We start from the raw sequence: 22137 nt of genomic DNA, 5'->3' as shown, positions 1-22137 counted from the left end.
CTAGTACTTGTGCATACAACACCGTCGCTTCCAAGTTTGTACGAACTACCGGGTTGATAAAATTAAGAGACAGGAAGCCCCAGGAGTTGTAGCATTATTGCTACAATACTGGAGCTCACCAGTAGGTTCGCCCAACCTAATATAGGGTCCAAAAAATGTGCTTTGTCTTTGAATGATAAGCAGGGTTCTTTGCCAAGAAAATTGCACTTTGGATGTCACAGTCTATTCTTATAGCTCCCTATACTAACCCCATACTTGAACACAATCTCTGCAACCAAACTGCTTCCTTGCTTGCATGAGTGGCTGCCATGTATTCTGCCTCTGTAGTTGATAGTGCCACTACAGATTGTTTCTTACTCATCCAACTGACTGCACCTCCAAATAGGTTAAACACATACCCACTTGTAGATCTTCTCTGATCCAGATCTCCAACCCAGTCTGCATCAACAAAGCCATGAATATCCAACACTCTGTCCAATCCTGGTCTTCCTTGGTAGCACAAACCATAATCACTAGTGCCACGAAAATGCCTGAAAACCCGCTTCACTGTTGTCCAGTGCTCCTTCCCTGGTTTTGACATAAACCTGCTCAATACTCCCACTGCATGTGCAATGTCTGGTCTAGTACAGACCATTGCAGACATCAAGCTACCGACTGCACTCACATATGGAACACGGGACATGTCCTCTTCCACTTCTTGTGTCTTGGGACACTGTTCAGCAGATAACCTCACACCTACAGGAATAGGAACCTTCACCGATTTACTATCCTGCATATTAAACCTCTATAGTATTGTCTCGACATACTTCCTCTGGTTTAACCAGAGTTTCCTCTTTGCCTGATCTCTTTTAATTTCCATGCCCAAAATATAGTTTGCAGCACCAAGATCTTTCATGTCGAATTTGGAGGACAATTGGGTCTTCAAATCCTGGATAATTTCTTTGTCATTTCCAACCAGCAACATATCATCCACATACAAGACCAGATAAATAACACGGTCACCAATTAATTTAAAATACACACAGTGATCTGCTTTGCTTCTGGTGAAGCCAAGTCCCCGTATAAATGTATCAAATTTCTGATACCACATCCTTGGTGACTGTTTTAACCCATACAGAGACTTCTTTAACTTGCATACCAATTTTTTCTTACCCTTCACCGCAAAGCCTTCAGGTTGCTTCATGTAGATTTCCTCTTCCAAATCCCCGTGAAGAAATGTTGTCTTCACATCCATCTGTTCTACCTCAAAAACAAAAGCAGCAGCAACAGATAAAAGTAACCTAATAGAAGTTACCTTAGCAACAGGAGAAAAAATATCACCAAAATCAATACCTGGGAATAACCTTTTGCTACCAACCGAGCTTTGTATTTCTCCACCTTCCCTTCTGCATTTGTCTTCCTTTTGAACACCCATTTGCTGCCAATGGGTTTCCTTCCAGCTGGAAACTCCACCAGATCCCAAGCCTCATTTTTGTGCAAAGATGCCATTTCATCAACCACGGCCTCTTTCCAGAGTTTTCCATCCTCTGAATCTACTGCTTCCTTCACAGTTCTGGGATCATCATCAGTAACAGACAAAGCAAAATTTGAACAGAAAGCAGAAGGACTATACCTTTCTGGCTGCCTTCTTTCTCGAACTGATCTTCTCACAACTGGAGTTTGTGGCTCTTCATCTTCTGATTCCTCCTCTGCTGCAGAGTCTGATTCTTCCTCCTTTAGCTCAAACTCTATCTTCTCAGGTTCCTTTGGTTGGACTTCATGTTTAATAACATTTTTTACCTCTCTGAACACCACATCTCGGCTGTACACACCTTCCGTGTGACTGGGTTCCAAAGCTTATAATCCTTTAAACCGTCCTTATACCCAATAAAGATGCACTTTTTAGATTTACTATCCAACTTGGTTTGTTTCTCCTTTGGAACATGTACATATGCATCACATCCAAATACTCTTAGATGTGAAAGAGAGGGTTTCTTACCAGTCCATACTTCTTGTGGAGTCTTATCCTCCAATGCTGATGAAGGTGACCTGTTGACCAAGTAACATGCAGTATCCACCGCCTCTGCCCGGAATTCCTGTCCTAACCCGGCACCACTGAGCATGCTTCTTGCCCTTTCCATCAACGTCTTGTTCATTCTTTCTGCGACTCCATTTTGCTGGGGTGTATATGGAGTAGTCTTCTGCTGTGCTATACCACACTTCTTACAGAATTCTTCAAATTCCTTGCTGCAAAAATCTCCACCATTATCTGTCCTCAGCACCTTTATCTTCTTCTCTGTCTGATTTTCCACCAGAGCCTTAAATTCTTTAAACCTGTCAAAGACTTCATATTTCTTCTTAAGGAAATATATCCATGTATTCCTTGAGAAGTCATATATAAATGATACATAGTACACAGACTTACCCAGTGATGGAACTTTCACAGGTCCAAACACATCACTGTGCACAAGCTCTAATATCTGTTTCACCCTCTTAGCACCAGAGGGGAAACTCACCCGATTCTGCTTCCCATATACACAATTTTCACAGAAATTAAAATCCAGAGAGCTATGAATCATACCTTCTACCATACTTTTACCATGAAGTATTCGAAGGCCCTTCTCTCCAATATGTCCAAGCCTTTGATGCCACAGCATGGTCTTCTCTCCAGAGACCACTAGATTTTCAGCTCCACGTTCAGGAACCACAGAACTGTTGCACCCATCAACAACAATGCTACCTTGCAGCTTGTACAGAGTTCCAGTCCGAACTCCCCGCATCAATACCAGTGCTCCCCGAACCATCTTGCATGTATCCTTCTCGAACACTGTTTTTACACCTGCATCATCCAACTTGCTTACAGAAATCAGATTTCTGGCCAATGCAGGAATATGCAGAACACCCAGAAGTGTTCTAACCCTTCCACCTTGCAACTTCAACTTTACTTTTCCACGACCAATGATTCAAGCCTTCCTATCATCTCCAAAGAAGACATCACCACCATCGTATTTCTCATACTCGCAGAACCACTCTCTATGGGGAGTGAAGTGAAAGGATGCACCTGAGTCAATCAACCATGCCTCATGATCTACATGTGTACTTGAAGAAGCCAAGTACACATCCCCACCTTCATCTGAGGTGGTTTTTGCCTCTGCAGAAGGAGCATCATCAGATCCCTTTCCTTTATCAGGAGCTTTAGATTTACAGTCCCTTTTGAAGTGCCCTTCCTTTCCACATTTCCAGCACACCACCTTTACAGGTTTTCTTGGAGATTTAGATCTCCGTCTAGATTTAGATCTCCCACTCGATGACTTATTTTTGTTTCTATTCTGGGACCGTCCTCGTACAGACAAGGCATCACCATTCTGGCTCTCCATATTTTTCCGTCTCATCTCCTCCGTCAGCAAGGCTGAGACTATTTCATCAAACTGCAAAGCAGTTGCATTGCTACCTATTGCAATAACCAGACTATCCCACGAATCTGGTAGAGAACACAACAAACTGATGCACTTATCTTCATCTGAAATTTTAATATCAACAGACGCTAACTGACTTACCACAGTATTAAATGCGTTCAGATGCTCTGTCACCGAGTCTCCATCTTTCATCCTCAGGTTATACAGCTTTTTTCGCAGGAATAGTTTATTCACTAGAGACTTAGATTGGTACAAAGTCCCTAACTTGTCCCACAAAGCCTTCGTCGTAGCTTCCCCTGATACATTCAGCAATACTGAATCTGAGACACACAATCGTATTGTGCTCTTTGCCTTCCGATCCAACTTCTTCCATTCTTCATCGGTCACTCCCGTTGGTTTAGTACCTGGATCTACCGCGATCCACTGATCTTTATCCACCAACAGATCCTCCATCTTGAGTTTCCACAACTCAAAACTCTGACCATTGAACTTCTCGATCTCTATCTTTCCGCTGCTCGCCATCTTCTTTCACCACCAGAATCGATCTCGCAGATCTCCCACTGAACAGGGTCTACCACAGGCCCGAGCGAAACCCCTCAGCAACAAAGGCATCCCCTTGAAGCCAAAACCTGGCTTTGATACCAAATGTAGGTTTTAACCCCGTACAGAAATTACCTGCATACGAATTCTAAATCATAGAAAAATAAACAATGCGAGAGCATAACACATAAAACACATATACACAGAGATTTCCCCTGGATCCCAAAACCGGGACTACCAGCTTGATTTTTCATTACATTCCTTTCAATGTTACAATACATATTTATACATGCCGAAGCATCCAATACCATGGACCGAAAACCATCACGTCCAAAACCATGGACTGAAAACCATAGGTAGGTTTGCCCAACCTAATATAGGGTCCAATTTTTTTTTCCCGGGGCGCTGCCTCAAACCCCATGAAGGGGGGCTCCGCCCCCCCTCTAACCCATCGGTTCACTACCTAGGTTAGTCGTGGAAAGAATATAACACAACCCAACATGGAGAATCAATCAATTCACCCCCCAACTCCCCAAGACTATCAAATTTTGACATCCCCAGGGTTACGCTAGACACTCATGGGTAACAGGTACAATTATAATGAAAGGTTTAGCCTTCATAAAAATATAACAATAAAAATGTAATAACTCGATGTCCAGGGCTTAATAAGGTGTTTCAAGGGCTTAAAAATATTCCCCAGGGATAACAAATATCAATGTGTGGTGACATACAATGTAGAGTGGAAGAAAGATAAAGCTTATAAAATGGAAATAATTGTTGGATATTTTTGTAAATTTTCTTGTGTCGGATGGAAGGGAAGACTAGTGCCTTATTTTGCTTGGGCTATGGGCTCATGCATGCAACATCAAAGGGAAAATTATTTAAAGGTCTAGGGGATGGTTTTGGCTATATAATATGAGCCTCTAGTAGCCTTGGATTTGACATAGAATATATTACAAATTGATGGAAGGGAAGGGACTCTAAGGTGAGCTCCACATCCAAATCAATACAAAAGTGACCTTATCTAAAGACAAAAACTATGTATTCATTGAAAAAAGGGTGCTTGGGGCATGGATTTCTTTTCTTTAAGACAAAGTGACAAAGATAGTTTATGAATAGCTCCTCCAATGTAGCAAGACTACTCCTCTATGGCTCCCAGATTGACTTTGATAATCCAAATCATCAATATAATTTTATCAATATGCATCAAGAATATCTACCACAAATATAAAAAATTTGTACATGCATTCCACAATAGCTTAGACAAAGATAAAACACTTTTAATCCAAAGCTTGGGAGTTCTTTCACTCACACTTTACAATTGGAGAGATTAAACCCTTGTATAGGTTTCAACTCAATCTCATTTTATAATAAACAAAAAATTGTTTTCCTAGATCCATTAGCCCTTCGAGGAATATCAACAAAATAACCTTCACAATAGCTTGCTTACTAAAAATAGCTCCAAGAGGTTACAAAAAAATAGCCAATCAAAACAATACGCTTAATATCCTTAAGTAACTCTAATAAGAAAGTCAAACAATAGTAAAATAATGGAGTTAGTTACAACCATATCCAAAAATATATCTAGATAATGGGGAACCTCTTTTAGTTGATGGATATGCCATGTAATAACCTCCAAAAATAATAGATAAATCACTATCCACATGTGCACCCTCCAAGGTATGTCCCATGTTGTGAATCTAAGTCTCAAAGTTAGGATGTCATCAAAAAATGGCATGGAAATCTACACAAGACACCTCCATGTGTACAAATAAATTCAATCCATGAATAGATCCTCAAGATATGTGCTAAATAACCAAATCCATCTAGATGTGTGGCCTAGTTTTTCCCATAAAATGTGATGAAGGATGCACAATAGAAAATCCATGTGGCATGTGCCATCATCTAAAGGCAGAAGACCAAGTTGATATCCATCATTGTGAACATCCTAAAAAAAACCATGGGAATTTGTACAAAGAAACCATCTTAATGTAGATGTATCCATCATCACCATGAAAAGAGTGTGAAGGATGCCTCAATAAATTGAGTGTTGAACTTAAGTGGGTTGTAAACCATACAGATCAAGCTCCAAAACATAGCTACCGAAAAGATGTGCAACAAACCCTTCAAGTAGCACATGTGGCTTCAAAGTGTAGCAACCATTCATCAATTAAGAAAAATTATGTGGATCTCATAGGAGGTGGTTGACTAGCATAAAATAGATGCCATGAACCAAGGGCTGTGTTAACCTCTATCCAATGATAGAATAACCCCAAACTATGTGAAATGCCACCATTTGTGTGCAAGTAAGAGAGCACTCCATGAGAAGGAAGTGTATCTCTATCATAAAGTGGAACTTCATTATCCGAATTTATATAACAAGGAAATCAAGCGCTCTAGAAATGACTTCTATTTGTGCAACAAGGAGTGGGTTTTCCTCTCCAAACATAGGATGCAAACCTAAAGAATCATGAAATAGTGGATTGCTCCCTAATATTGAGTGTCTATTCATCAAATATTACCACAAGCTCTTGATAGACACATCAAACCCTAGGGAACCATCACAAAGAAGTACAACACCATCAACCTCTATCTAGAGGCTAAAAATCACCAAAATTTTATGCCTCATTACTAGACCATATATACTAAAGATATACCATCATGGAAGACCTATGACAAGGCTCCTTTAGCATTCTAGGTGGATTCATCGTTTCCAATGCATGGCACAATGCCCTAGGAAATATCACAATGACCTAGGAAATGTCACAAATCTCAAGGAAAAATATGTCACAACTCTCAAGGCATCTATTACGATTCTTACGGCATAGTCAAATTCTTGTTACTGATCTGATTAGTAGGGTTTCAAAGGTTCGTCCAACCTACTAGGATGGGCACACACAGGGTAAGGGTTGACTGTCATCTTGGCATGAACCCTTGCTCTTTAGGCCCAACTTCCTCCTACAGACCAAAGGAGGATTTCCACTCAATAACTTAACTAACCCAAGTAAGACTAGTGTGTTAAATGGGGTCAAAGATGAGGTGGAGGACTTAATTATCTTGGTTATCTTATTGACTTTTGTGTATAAAACTACAAACAAACAAAAAAAGACTACATAAAAAAAAAGTTAAATATGGAACATAAGTACTTGAAATTGATGTAGGAAAAATATTATAACTAGATATGAAGTTTTTTTTTTTTTTTGGATTATTAGTTAGATGGGTTACAGGGCAAATCAACTTGTTTCCTTGTAACTGTAGACTACAAAATATGTAGTTAATTGTAAGGATAACAACTTGTTTCACTTAAAGAGACCACGTAATGAGTGTTGAAGCACTTCTAATGAGCTAGAAGGTGAGATATAGATTTTAGAAGACCACTTCCAAGCATTAGATTGTTGAAAATAACAATTTCTAGTAATCTAAAAATTGTCTTTATGCGGTCTTGGGATCAAATCCCACTGGGTTCTATGCTCAAATAATTTCCAACAACAAATATCCAATCAAAACAGCTAAAAAATCATATTTTTAGACTCTAAAGTGAAAATTTTGGATTTCCACTTAATAACTTAACTAGCCCAAGTAAGACTAGTGTGTTAAATGGGGTCAAAGACGAGGTGGAGGACTTAATTATCTTGGCTATCTTATTGACTTTTGTGTATAAAACTAGAAACAACAAAAAAAACACTACATAAAAAAAGAAGAAGTTAAATATGGAACATAAGTACTTGAAATTGATGTAGGAAAAATATTATAACTAGATATGAAGTTATTTTTTTTATTTTGGATTATTAGTTAGACAGGTTACGGGGCAAATCAACTTGTTTCCTTGTAACTGTAGACTACAAAATATGTAGTTAATTGTAAGGATAACAACTTGTTTCACTTAAAGAGACCACGTAATGAGTGTTGAAGCACTTCTAATGAGCTAGAAGGTGAGATATAGATTTTAGAAGACCACTTCCAAGCATTAGATTGTTGAAAATAGCAATTTCTAGTAATCTAAAAATTGTCTTTATGCAGTCTTGGGATCAAATCCCACTGGGTTTTATGCCCAAATAATTTCCAACAACAAATATCCAATCAAAACAACTAAAAAATCATATTTTTAGACTCTAAAGTGAAAAATTTGCAATGCAGATCTATAATAGAGTCTTATATGCAAGATTCCAAAGGATACATACTTAGTATATGCACAGAACCTTGATATACATGCATATTTATGTTGTAACAACTACTTAAATATGCAACAAAATAACTTGATACAAGGGATGAAACATAACCAAAATATTTCAAATTAACTATATACAACCTTAGCTAAAACATTATTCAATTTTAAACAATCCAAGGAAAATTAACCTGCTATTTTGAGATGGATTTGGAAAAACTAGCAAAAATACTAAACTAAAATAGAAAATGAAAAAGTTTTGGGTTTTATGAAATAGATGATTGTTAGAATTTCTTACCTTGTGCCTTCAATACTTACCTCAAGCACTGGGTTGTGAAACACACTCCTCTCTAAGACAATTTTGCACTTGATTAGGGAAGTCAGATTGGTTTATAAGAGAAATCACACCCACTTGTGACTTAAGGTATTCTCCACTTTTAGGACCCAAATGGGAGTGGCCCCTAGCGTGGGGTTCTCTAGCCTTCAATTTGAGTATGTGGTGAAATGCAAGATCCCTTCCCAATTGAAGCTCTACACTGGAATGGTTCAATCCTTATTGGAATGACCCACCTGCAATAAAATAACAAAGTGGGATTTCTCCCTAATTCCATCCCCCTTTTACGTTGGCTATGTATCCCTTCAATGACCCAATCCTCTAGCTCCTATGTATTCTTACTAAATGAAAAGTAACTTGTATTAAAATATTTACAAGAATTAATCAAGAAGAAAAGAGGTAGTAAGAACCAACCCATAAATGTAAATTGATTACACATAGTTTGCAAATGAGTTATTTTATTAATGGAACTGAAATCACAAGACAACAACCTTTTGCTAGAGTGGAAACTAATCCTTTACAATAAAAAATCGAACATCTAGTTAGACTCCTCTAGAAAATAATTTTACTAGTCATCCACATGTTGGAGACTTAATATTTTCATAAAATATTAAATTACAAAATTTTGTTTTCCACTAAGGGGTCAAATTAACCCACAAAATTCAATTCGGCCCAACATTCCCTTTGCATTGTGGTCCAAAAGAGTAATGATGAAGAATACTATCCATGAGAAGCCCAACATCCCATCCCAATGTCTCCTTGGTAGCTTGACTTGGTCCAAGGATAATCTGATTTGGTTTTTTAGATGCTTCTTTGACTTCATCACAGTTAATTGATGGTCTTTTCATTAACTTCTTCATCCAAGATACTCCCAACAACTAATTTGACCCTTCAAACAACTAGTTGGCTCACCGAATGGCTAGTTAGCTTGACTTTTCCTCCTTAGTAAATTCAACTTGACAACATGTGCTCTAGATCTCCAATTCATTAATGAATTTGACTTTTTTGACACATGGGTTTGCTTTAACCTAACCTAATATGAACTAGATGTGCCTTCAATTTTCCATATCATTCCTAATGTTGCCACATCATCATTGCTATCATTAGAGAAAATTTCAGCCTAAAACTAGTCTCTTAAGGAAAAATAATAAAATAATAGTTAAAATAATAAAATAAGCGTTATGAATTTTGGGGGAAAAAGAAGAAAACTAATTTTTTTAATTATATTTTTGGCTTATCTCCTTATAGGTTTACTCAAATTTCAAGTGTAGACACTCGTTGGATGTGGAATTAAATTCCACATCCAACGAGTATCCATTATGCATAGTTTTGAGAAGACCTACATTGATAAAAAAATGAAGATACATTAAAAAAATGTGTTCAAAGTGAACACGTTTTTTTAATATATCTTCAATTTTGATCAATGTGGGTCTTCTCAAATAATGGGTACTCGTTAGATGTGGAATTTAATTTTGCATCCAACGATTTTCTATTCTTGAGATTTGAGTAAACCTATAAGAAGATAAGCAAAAAATACAATTTAAAAAAATAGTTTTTCTTATTTTCCCTCCAAAATATTTACATGCACCTCTTTTTAAATTTAAAGGATTTTGATTGATTTACATATTATGAGATGGAAATTAGGTGAAAATTTCATGGGCACTTTTAGGCTTATATTTCCTCTAATGGTCAACGTCATCATGCCCCTATGATGGTTCTTTAATGCCACGGGGAATTTGAGGATTTTGATATTTGGGTTTTGTTCCTCTTCCTTTTTAGATTATTTTTTACATAAGGCATGTGCAAATCTACTCAACATTTTGATATGCCACCTAAAAACCTGGATGACTTGTTTGACCACCTTTGACCAATTATAACTTGCCACCACCTTCACTGTTTGGGAAAATTTTGATGCGGCATCTCACCCTTTCATCAAGTTGACCTGTTGACTTCCAAGACCACTTGCATGGGGAAATGTGAACCACCTTGGGAAACATGAAAAGTTATCTATGTGAGATTGTGATATATGAGAATTGTCTAAGGGATATTGCACCAATGCCAAGGCCACATACATAATCTGTAGACACATAACTATGTGGTATGACATATGTGTACCTTGATGTGGGTTGGACAAGCCCATACATTGGTGATCACCTCTACAAAAGCAAGTTCCCCTAGAACCATGAGTCCTCAAGCAATCCCATCTAAGACCCTCAAATTTTATTCAAGAAAAAAAGTAGCTAGAGATGAACCCAGAGGGATCGATCACAGTGCGACCAAACAAGTCTAGGACACCTAATATAGAGCATCACATGATTTTACAAAACTTTTGACTTGTAACCTCAAGCTTATAATAGTGGTGAAATATGTTGCAAAAAAAAAAAAAAAAAACCTATATGCACCTCGGCTGACATGAGGGGTAACAATTCATAAGGTAGACAACTTTTTCAAAATTTGTAAAGAATAATTTTCATGAATCCAACCATGTGAAAAGTGAAGCGTTCCTCAAAGATAAGTGCCAAAGCCATGCCATGTTCACATAAAAACCTCAGAGTGCTTCATCACCAACATTAAGTAATATGCCTGTAGTATATGTAAAAAAGTGGGCTCTCAATAAAGTTTATTTTCTATTTTACCAATAACCATCATAAAAATATAATAAACATTTGAAAGACTAAAATGTTCCTCCACAAAAATCATAACTCATCAATCCATATAATCCATATAAACATACGAGAAGCAACACCATAAAGCAAAAAACTAGTATTATAATTAATCAAATTGAACCAAAGCCATATTATCATATTATATCTACATAGATTTAGGTCAAATTGACCCAAAAGCAACCATGTAGATATCCAATGGGCCATCCACCAATATCATATCATAAAACCAAGAAGCATGTTGCCCCTATCCATCTAAGAATCAACTGTAACCATAAAAAGAAAACTATGCATCAAGATAAGCAACCATATAAACTACTAAACCAACATGTAACATCCCATGCATCGTGATGAAGTAAGAGGATCCACAACCATGAAAATGAACTACTATGCATCAATATAAGCAACCATATAAACTACTAAACCAACATGTAACATCCCCTGCATCGTGATGAAGTGAGAGGATCCACAACCATGAAAATGAACTATCTCCAAGCAAAATAAAGTTGTATATCTGAAGCGCATCAGTACCCTTGAAAATCATCCATAAGCGTGACGAAGATCACACGTGCTAAACGTCATGTCCAATATGAGGGCAAGAGGGCCAAAAGAAAAATGATGATAACCCCTCCTACTGGTTTCTAACTTCAGTGCTTTGATGTTGTCCATCAACTTGGCATAATGCTAATGATGTCTTCGCATAATGCTAATGATGCTAATAAAGTAGGAGTGGCTTTCGACGAAATGGGTTGGCTGTCATACCAGAGATATTTTGCTATCCCATGAATTTCAGTTTATCCTATATAATGAAAGAATTATTACATTTAACTTTTTAAACAGATATTACTGTTTCTCCGTTTACCAAATTTCATGAAGTTTAATTGTCAATCAGCTGCAGGTAGTCTGATCTATTTTCATTCAATTTCTTGTATAGAGTTTGAACCATATCAATTCAACTTTCTTGGTTTTATATGACACTTTGCTATCGTACAAAAACACCTCTGCACGCTTTCTGAGGAGGTTATGACATGCCTTTGATTGGCATGCTAGTCGTTTCGACTGCTTAGTTATAAATGACACCTCCCCAAGTGGAATTCTAATGAAGCTAGCTATACGCTTCAGTCTTAAACAAGAATAATTGCTAGTAAAATGTAAACATATAATTAACTGGAATTATGTTTCATTTTTAAAGATTGCAACACCTCCCCAAGTGGAATTCTAATGAAGCTAGCTATACGCTTCAGTCTTAAACAAGAATAATTGCTAGTAAAATGTAAACATATAATTAACTGGAATTATGTTTCATTTTTAAAGATTGCAATTTGGGCATCCAGATTCCAAAATGGCCAAGACATCCAATGTAACTCAGTTCCAGTTAGATAATTCAATGCCACAAATTATAGTGACTGCAATTTCCTATTCGGTGGCAATTTTGGCCTTGTCATCCCAATTGAGGAAGCATGGTGTATACTTTTCAGCATTGATCATGGATTCACAGACAAGCTCCTCTTTGATTTCATTCGCTAAAGCTCCTCTGTAATTAGTAGTTATTTTTATGGGTTTCTGAACTATGTGATAGTTATCTCACTTGAAATTCCACCATGTTCTTGATTTTATGTTGCCTTTTTGTGTCTGCTGCGTACGCAGTTTTGGTGATTTTGTCTGCTGGAAAAAGGGGTATTTAGCATCTTATCATGTCTTACAGAAGAATTAGTAAATTTGCGTTTAAAGTCTAAAATTTAAAGGTTTTACTTGTTAATGTTATTTTTATCATGGAGATGCGAGATGCTTCCTGAACAGTAAAGTGTTCCATAACCAGTTTTTTGGAATGTAATTCCCATTTTTTGCAACGCAGGTGGATTTGGTTACAGAGACGGACAAGGCATGTGAGAAGATAATTTTCCAACATCTAAAGCAAAAATACCCAGATCATCAGGTTCATGGTCAATATTTTAAGGTCCTGTTGTCTCTCTGTTTTCTCACTGTAGGTAACATATTTGGTTTGCTGTGCAGTTCATAGGCGAAGAAACTTCTGCAATCCATGGAACTGCTGATTTGACTGATGCACCAACTTGGATAATTGACCCCCTGGATGGAACAACAAATTTCGTTCACAGGTATGAACTTACTAATGCATTAGATTTTAAAGCATCTGCTTACCTTGTGATGTCCAAATGCAGGTTTTACCACTGTGAGATATTGTATGTGATATATATTGCAGTCCTATTGGCTGTTTTTCCGGTCATCTTGGAACATTTATATAATTTCTTTCTTCTGTAATTTCTTCCATTTAGATGGAAATAGGTGGAAAACTATACAAATTTAAAAAGCAAAGTGCTTCAAAAGAGTATTATTTAATGTTATTCTTATTTATCTTCTAGAGTTTCCTCTTATAGCTGTAATAATATAATTTTAAAGGTTGATATTTTAAGGAAAAAATTTAGCTTACAGGACTTGGCTGGCAGGTTTCCCTTTGTTTGTGTGTCAATTGGACTTACGATTGGAAAAATTCCTACCGTTGGGGTTGTATACAATCCGATACTTGACGAGGTGAGAAATATTGCTCACTTTGTCATGACTTGTATGCATGAATGCATTTAGGTTTTGAATGATCCAAAAACTCTACTTCAGCATATTTGGATTTCCTAGTGAACATTGTTTGAACACACATATCATTTCGGTAAATAACGATGTTTCATCATGCAATTAATCAAGCTTTGATATAGATTATCATTTTCTAGACAAGATTCTTTAATTTGTTCATTTTTAATGCTTCAAGCACGCACCAGAGACAGTTATGATAGGGGACAATGCCACACACCTAGGATTGTATTGAGGGTATATTTATGAAAACTCAAACTCCAAACCATTATGTTGGACCGTTTTGGATAACCTGCCCTAGTTGTAGCATCATAATGAATTAACTATGAACATTGAAAATATATTATCCTTGTACTATGAAAGTGTTTTTTTTTGTTTTTTTTTTCCTTTCATGTTTTAGACATGCCAATTATTTATTTCCTAATAATTGAAAACAACAATTTATCGCAAATTTCTTAGATATGACCAAATTAGTGTTAAGCATTTAATGCATCAATTTCATCACTGGGCGTTGAAAGCATTGCTGAACTTTACAAACGATCATGTAGGAAGCTTTTTGAGAGAGTTATAAGCAGTGTTCCACGGGGATGCGCTCCCCAAGGTCGAGTGCACACACACTACACACCCCATGCACTCGGGATAGGGAACGTATGGGGGTGCGTTTCCCCATGCACCCTTTTGGGGATTCATGGGGAGACGCAGGGGGATGTATTTCCCCTATGTGGGGGGTGTGACTCCCCAAAAGGGGTGCTTCTGTGCGTTCCCCCCCAAAAGGAATAGACTTTCCTCTAGGAGAGCGGAGAAGCTAGTTACAGTGCACAATTCTCTACATCTTACACATAGGAAGACACCAGACTATCGGAGGGGACCAACAACACGATGGGATGTGGATCTAGAGGATAGTGAACAGATAGATGATGAGGATGGACCAGACTCAGTTGCAGCATTGTTTGGTTGGATTTCTGTTGGTTACTCAAGAGAGTGATTCTGACCCAAATAGCAACATTCTCATTGATGGTCCTGATGACTTCATGCATTAGATGGATGTAGAGGACCAATCATTGAGATTGAGTCCTTGATGTTGATTTTATTTTCAGTGTTCATTATCCATTTTTACTTTTCAGTTTTAACTTTTGAGTTGTGACACTAGATATTGATGACCTCAAACTGATTCTTAACTCCTCACTCTTAACTATTTTTGAGTTTGAGACTTTGATGTAGAGGACCAATCATTGAGATTGAGTCCTTGATGTTGATTTTATTTTCAGTGTTCATTATCCATTTTTACTTTTCAGTTTTAACTTTTGAGTTGTGACGCTAGATATTGATGACCTCAGACTCATTCTTGAATCCCCACTCTTAACTATTTTTGAGTTTGAGACTTTGAGTCATATAAATTTTGAATTTAGTAATTTACTATTTTAGTGTTTATACTTCAGTATCTAGTATATAGTGTATATTAATACTAATATTCTAGTTTTTTTGCTTTCAATTTAGATTCTAGAATGATGAATAATGATTTTAATTGTTAAATCAATGCAGCTTGTAAAATGATGAGTGATGAATGATATGGATCAATGTATTTGAATATTTCATTATTGAATCTCATGGTATGGATGAATGATGAGTACATCCTATGAATTATGTATGTATCAAAATGAATGATGAGGATGGATCAATATATGTCATTATTTAATTCAATTATGAATTTAATTTTATGTGTAGATCAAATTTCAATGTTCTACTATTAGTCTATTTATGCTTTCATTATTGAATATGAACTTGAATTATATGTGTGTGTGTGTGTGCATGTAAACTTAAAAATTATTTACCCCGATACCCCCCCGCACCCCCAAAATTTCCCTAAAATTTGAGGGTACTCCCACACTTCCCCCTTGTGCATCTCCTCGCACCAGAATCTTGGTGGAATATTGGTTATAAGAGTATAGGGAAAATCTTCTTTCTTTCATGGACACGGAGTAGTAATTTTTTTTTATTGTTTGAGAGATTTATTTTGCATTTGCATATCACATATCTTTTATAGCTATATATAGTTATATAAATCTCAAGTACCCTATTTTTTAGAACATCCCAAATATTATATTTGGGTTTTTTGTAATATCCCCAATTTTGTGAGCATCAGAGTCACTAAGGAATTTGGCCCAATTTTAGTAATATTAATTAAAAAGGGGCAAATAATATTGGAGTAAGTTCGCTAGTATTATTTTATTGGAGAATAACATCAAATTATTATTTTATTAAATGGCGGCAAAAGTAACTTAGTGGAAAATGGCCCCCACCAATAAAATAATATTAAAAAAAGGGTCTAGAGGCATGAGGAGAAATTATAAAAGCAGGATGGGCTTGTTTTGTGAATTATTTTTTGGCTATTACACTTCATATTTCATCTTCTCTTGGAGTTGTTTAGCACAAGGGCCAGAGTTGTTTAGCACCAAGAATTCCAAGTAGAATTCCACCCTCATTTCGGAGAACTTCGAGTGTCTCCCTAGTGAGGTAATTTGGGAGTCTAATTCAGGGCTTCCCTTGAGCTTAATGCAAGAAGATCAACTTTGCGCATTTCTTGGGCACAGGGGGAGTTCGTGGTACAACTTTTGGAACAACAGTTGTGGGCCAAACTCTTTCTGGGTTTTGTTGGGATTGGCGTGCAGAGACAGAGGTTAATTTTTTAGAATATTCTGAGCGATATATAGGGTAGAAACCGAGTAGGGCGTATAGCCAGTCAGAGAGTCATTTGCATTATTTTAGAGGGATTCTTCATCATCTAGATCAGCCCAAACCATTTTTGGGTTTTCTGGGTTTTGGGAGAGGAGTTCAAAGCTAAATTTTCAGAGTATTCCATGGAGTATTCAGCCTTTAGACTAGAATTCTAGCCAACAACGGATTATTTCTTAGTAGTGTGCATATCACTTTAGGACCATTCCTACCACTTGGGTCCAAGACAATTTTCTGGGTTCTTCTCAGCGTGCAAAGCAGGCCCATGTTCCAAAATTTTAGCTCATTTTATGTACTCTTTTATCATAAAATTAATAAAATGGCTCAGATTGTGTGGTTAGACACTTTGGTGTTTTAATTATTATGTATGAGTTCCAGTTTATTTATTATTCCTAGTCCATTACTCGGTATTAGTGGTTAAATTCCAATTATGAATATTACAGTGGTATCAGAGCATGATCTTGGCCAGTTGTGGGAAGCTAGCAAAATCGTGAAGGTGTTGGGAATGTATGCATAGTGATGGGTGAAACCATAGACACCATGGCTCAAGGAAGATTTAGTATGCAAGAATTCTTGGGTGGAATCCATTGGAATGATGAGAGGTTGGCCCTGCTGAGGAAGGTGATGGAATAGATCCATCCTCATCCTTATAGCAGAGACACTAGAAGTGCGCAGTCCATGGGGTTGTAGTCATTCACACCATGTGGGGAAATTCGACAGAATCAAGGCACCAGATCTCCTCAAAAGGAGTGGATGGGACAAGGGTAAGACCAGGGGGTGCTTCTATTGGTGGAGACGTGGCTTTAGATATTAGGAGCCTGAGGAGGAGGTTGAGCATGAGGCAGAGGACACGGATGATTGTAAGGAGCTTGTAGATATACCCGGTGAGATGCGAATGTAACCCTTGTTGGAGATCCCCTTGCTAACTCTGGTTGACACCTTAGTGGAGAGAGTAGAGCATACACTCAAAGGGCCATCTATTGAGGAGGTGCCACCCATGGATGAGGTGCTAACAATTGATGAGGTACCCAACACTATGACCGAGTTTTCAGATGATCGCTGCCAACAATAGATTGATGAGGTGCTTGGAGACATATCCATTGGTGACAAGGTGCCAGAAGACACAAAGGGGTCCAGAGCTATGACCAAGTTTACAGATGATAACCACCCACAACAAGTTCTTTAGTCCCAGGCCAACCTTCTAGCATTGAAAAAGAAGGCCATGAAAGTATGAGATTCCATTATGCAATAGAACAAGGAGCTGGAGGGCATGAGAGCGGTTTGTGTCGAGTCAATGGCCAAACTAACTCGCATTGGGGAACGATTGGATTCCTTAATGGTACATATAGAGTACACATTGGAGCGTCGAAGCAGCCATCTTCGTACATAGATGGGGCTTGTAGGACTAGTAGGTTGCCTCTACACGTTGGAGAGGGAGAGGCAGAGTCACCTCGACAGATTTTATGTGTTGACTAGGATGGTGAGATGAGGCGACATGAGCTGCGCAGGGTGCAACATTCACAGGATGGAGGGCTTGTTCCGCATATGGGAGTTTGTGCATTTGATTCCTCTCTTGGGGTTGGATGGCGAAAGATTTTGGGTTGGTACTTAGTGGAGTGGGTTAAGTGTCAGGATATATCCTTGGCCATAGTTTTGCAAGGGTTGTGGGCTACCAGAGGAGCTCCAGGGCCAAACTATTATTGGGATCCAGGTGGGATCCCCCATCACATTAGGGATTTGGTTGATGATAGCAGCAATTTTTTTATGGATCCAATGCCTGAGCGTATACACACTTTCCTATTTCCATCAAATTTTTGGACAACCCTACTAATAGGGTGGATTGATAAGGTAGTAGGCAGATTCTGTGAGTTTCCATGGCATGCTAGCTGGACATGGGGCCATAGGAGGATCAACACACTTTGGTAGGGGCTGATCGGAGGAGGTGGCATAGGTTTGCCAATAGAAAAAGCGCTGTATGGGGATGAGGATTTTTCACGGATATGTGGGGCGCAGAGGTCACAGAGCAACAACACCTTAGTGACACTGCCACTAGAACTTGGGGAGGTTTTCCTATCAGATCTCTCTGGGAGGATCAGGAGGGGAGGTCCACTCATCTTAGTTTATGGAGGTGTGGTAGTAGATATGGCGACCCTAATAGGATGTAGGATGATTCCTATGGATTTAGTCTTAGGCCTTGATATCCAGGGGTGTATAGGGGTTTGCAGCAGTATGCGGAGGAGCACAGAGGTGTGCAGTGGTGTGCAGGGTTAAATCGTGGTGTAGGAGGAGCAGTTCACATCACAGTGAATTTCCTCATAGAGTGGCAGAGACATCGATACATGAGGGATACAAGTTGATCCGGGATGATGCAACAACATGTAGTAGGGTTCAGTAGTGCAGATAGATGTGCAGTTGGGTGTAGGTGTATGCCAAGGGACACGAGGATACATGGTTATATGCAATAATGTGTGGGGTTGCATTGCGAACTAAGGGAGTGATACTAGCAGGGAGATTCCTTGACGAGGATGTCCGCATGCCATTAGAGTGGACATACCCAGGATGGGAGAGCGGATCGGTCACGGGACAAGCCAAGAACGTCCACATGGGTTCTTAATCATACCCATCAGAACCCATGCATCTTCCACACATTGGCACAACATGTAGTTGATGGGAGCCTTGTTGTCTTCAATCCAGACCCACAGTGTGGATAACGGGATTTGAGGGATTTACCTGAGACGACGCTATGCGATTCAATGTCTCAAGGGCATGATAGATATTCTCCAGTGGAGGAACAGGGTCGGTGCACGAGTTGACAGCCACAGGCTGGGGGATTATGTGAGCTTCTGTAGGGGTGGAATATCGTTTATCACTGATCCTACACCTTGGGAGCTGGTCACGGGGGAGACATGTGCCACTCTTTCGACAAGGCATGTTGAGACCCTGCATGAGCAAAGGATATCGTGTATGATTGAGGCAATTTTCCAGTGAGTGTCTGGGCTCTAGACATTGTAATGGCACATTATCGAGAGGGCGGATGGTAGAATTAGTGGTGATGGTTGGTAGGAGCAGGATGGATCCAGACGCACCGAGTCTATTGCGTGTATCGGATACCCATCTATTGGCTGAATTCAGGGGGTAGCTATTCAGCACATGTGGTTTCCAGTAGTCATCAGTACTATGTAGTGGTAGGCACAGGATAGTTTAGCATGCATTAGATTAGTTCATGATATATGGAGCCTATATATTGATTTCATGCAGGGACTGGAGACGAGGCACAGATGGATTTCAGCAGTTGTCATATTTATGCCACAGCAGGTCTGGCTATGGGATGTAGGGATTCAGTTGGTTGATAGATCACTTTGTCTCGTGATGAGCGGAGTCATGGAAAAGAATGATCTGGTTCATTCTTGAGTTGACACATGGGGGTTCGCAGAGGCCTTCATCATACGGCAAGGAAGGCTTTCCCTGTTGTTGCATAGCTTCAAGGTTAGCTTTGTATTGAGAGGCTTTGGCATCATGGAGATACTTGGGCAGGATGTATTTGGCCTTTATCAATATTTCACCATCGGGTTCCAAGAGAGGAGGATATGGTATGTGCACAATGGGCAGTCAGTTGTAATCAAAGTGGCGCAACGTTGGCATGGTGGCATCTTTTTGAGATTAGCATGGGACTTTAGTATTGAGGGATTCATTTATGAAAGGATGGTGCACGGATTCAGGGTGACTTAGTGGCACATTTGGGACCCTGGTATTGTTTGCAATGATAGTCTGGGTCAGAGGACTGTAATGTTCCAAACTTAAATAAACAGTGATATGCAAAGCAAAAACGATTTACAACACAAAAAATTTCAACAATCAGTAAATGCTCATAAAAACTCCAGAAGTAGAACCAGCTGAGCCATTTTATTAATCAATGGAGCAAGTACAATAGTATGGAGGAATGCACTTGGGCTTGCCTCAATGGCAAGCGTGACAGAACCCAGGTGATAAGACAATGATCTCAAATACTGGAAATGACTACTCCTCTAATGCTCTGCACTGTCCCAGAAAACTAAACTGCAAGAAACTCCACCTCCACTACTCATAAAAGGATATAACTTCAGCCCCAAGCTCCTTGAGAAAAACCCACAAAAACCCAAAAAGGGTTTGGTTTGAATCCAACCTCCCAAATTCAGCCTCCAATATGCCCTATGCCCTCCAAACTGCTCAAGAATACGGCCTGCAAGGAATACTAGAAAAATCCTCCATCCAAGCTTCAGAAATGTAGCAATCTCCTCCACAAATTCTTCCCTTAGCTCCCCCGACAAAGTCCAGCCTCAAAGACTGATACTCTGTTATGAAACTAGCTCACAAAAAGATAGAAAAGATAGATGAATGTCTTAGAAATAAGCCTATTCAACGGGGGAACCTCCTTTACATTACACAAATGAAAAATTCTTGGATGATACAAATGACAAGACCTCCTTTCTATATATATGAGTCCAAGGGGTCATAATATAATCAAAGCCGACATAACAATAATAATGTAAGGGAACAATAATAACAATAGTGGGCTTCTATGGGGCATAATAATAACAATATGGGGACTACATGGGCACAACAATATAATAAGGTGGTTGTACTAATAACAATAAGGGGTTACATTAGTAGTATAGGGACCTAACATGCCCCTCTCCTTCAAAAAGTGTTGTCCTCAATGCTTTAGTAGTTCTTGATGCTTCTATATAAATTCTTGTCCTCCCATGTGGAATCATCAGTGGGTAAGTTCTTCCAATTGATGAGATACTCTGAAATTGATCTATTTCGTAGCTGTCGATTTCTCAGTTCTGTGACTGCTTCAGGTTCCAATATGATTTTTCCTTCCTTGTCAAGTTCTCGCAATACTGTTTGAACTAGGATCTTTTGCAACTTTTGAATGAGTTCCCACTCCTTTGGGCATATGGATATCTGTAAGGCCTGATGTTTGGAGGAACACTTCCTGGAATCAAATGAATAGCATGATCATGTTCACGAATAGGTGGGAGGCCTTTGGGAGTCTCAAATACCTTGGAATGATTGTACAAAACGTTTTGGAGATCTGGAGAAATACATGATTTCGATGTGGGATCCTCTAGTGAACATAATTGTGCAATTACGCCCCGTTTTTATTTATTTAGAAGCTTTGTCATGCTGTTAGAGTTGATTATCTTTCCAGGTTTCCCTTCGATACCCCTCAATTCAACTTCCTTTCCTTCCCAAAAAAATTTCAAGAAAAGTTCTTGAAAATTAAAAGCTATCGTACCCAAAGATTGTAGCCATTGGATGCCTAGTAAAACATCAGCACCACCCATTGGAATGGAAAGCATTGGGCTATTCAATACATATTCTCCCATGGATAGTTTGATATTATGGCACTTTCCAGAGCAATTTATGGTTCCTCCACTTGCAACCATCACTTGAGACTCTGGTGCTGGATATAGGAAGCAATTCAATTCCTTGGCTATCTTACAATGAATAAAATTATGGGCACTGCCCGAATCAATCAACACTATTACCTTTTTCTTCTTGATATGTCCTTCTATCTTGATAGTTTGAGGAGTGGTAATTTCTTCCAATGCATTACAAGATATGGTCGGATTCATTTCTTGATGCGCGATGTGATCTTTCAGTTCTTGAACATTTTTCTTCTTGATATGCCCTTCTATATTGATAGTTTGAGGAGTGGTA

The 22137-nt window shown here is 38.6% G+C and overlaps 1 protein-coding gene across 2 annotated transcripts in view; it reads left to right on the top strand.

Annotated features, from left to right (window-relative positions):
* Window positions 1–22137, top strand: part of LOC149239802 (inositol monophosphatase-like) — a 223175-nt gene that overhangs the window by 16891 nt on the left and 184147 nt on the right. For both annotated transcript variants that reach the window (XM_089367217.1, XM_089367216.1), the window contains exons 4-6: window positions 12953–13033; window positions 13111–13214; window positions 13563–13647. In XM_089367217.1, the coding sequence (XP_089223343.1) occupies window positions 12953–13033; window positions 13111–13214; window positions 13563–13647 (270 nt within the window). The remainder of the gene's footprint in view (window positions 1–12952; window positions 13034–13110; window positions 13215–13562; window positions 13648–22137) is intronic.

The sequence above is a fragment of the Pinus tabuliformis genome, chromosome 8, assembly GCF_031772625.1.
Source record: "Pinus tabuliformis cultivar Carrire ecotype Pingquan chromosome 8, CPIR1, whole genome shotgun sequence".
Lineage (NCBI taxonomy): Eukaryota > Viridiplantae > Streptophyta > Pinopsida > Pinales > Pinaceae > Pinus > Pinus tabuliformis.
Note: the sequence above shows the minus strand (reverse complement) of the source record. Positions and strands in the feature narration are given on the sequence as shown.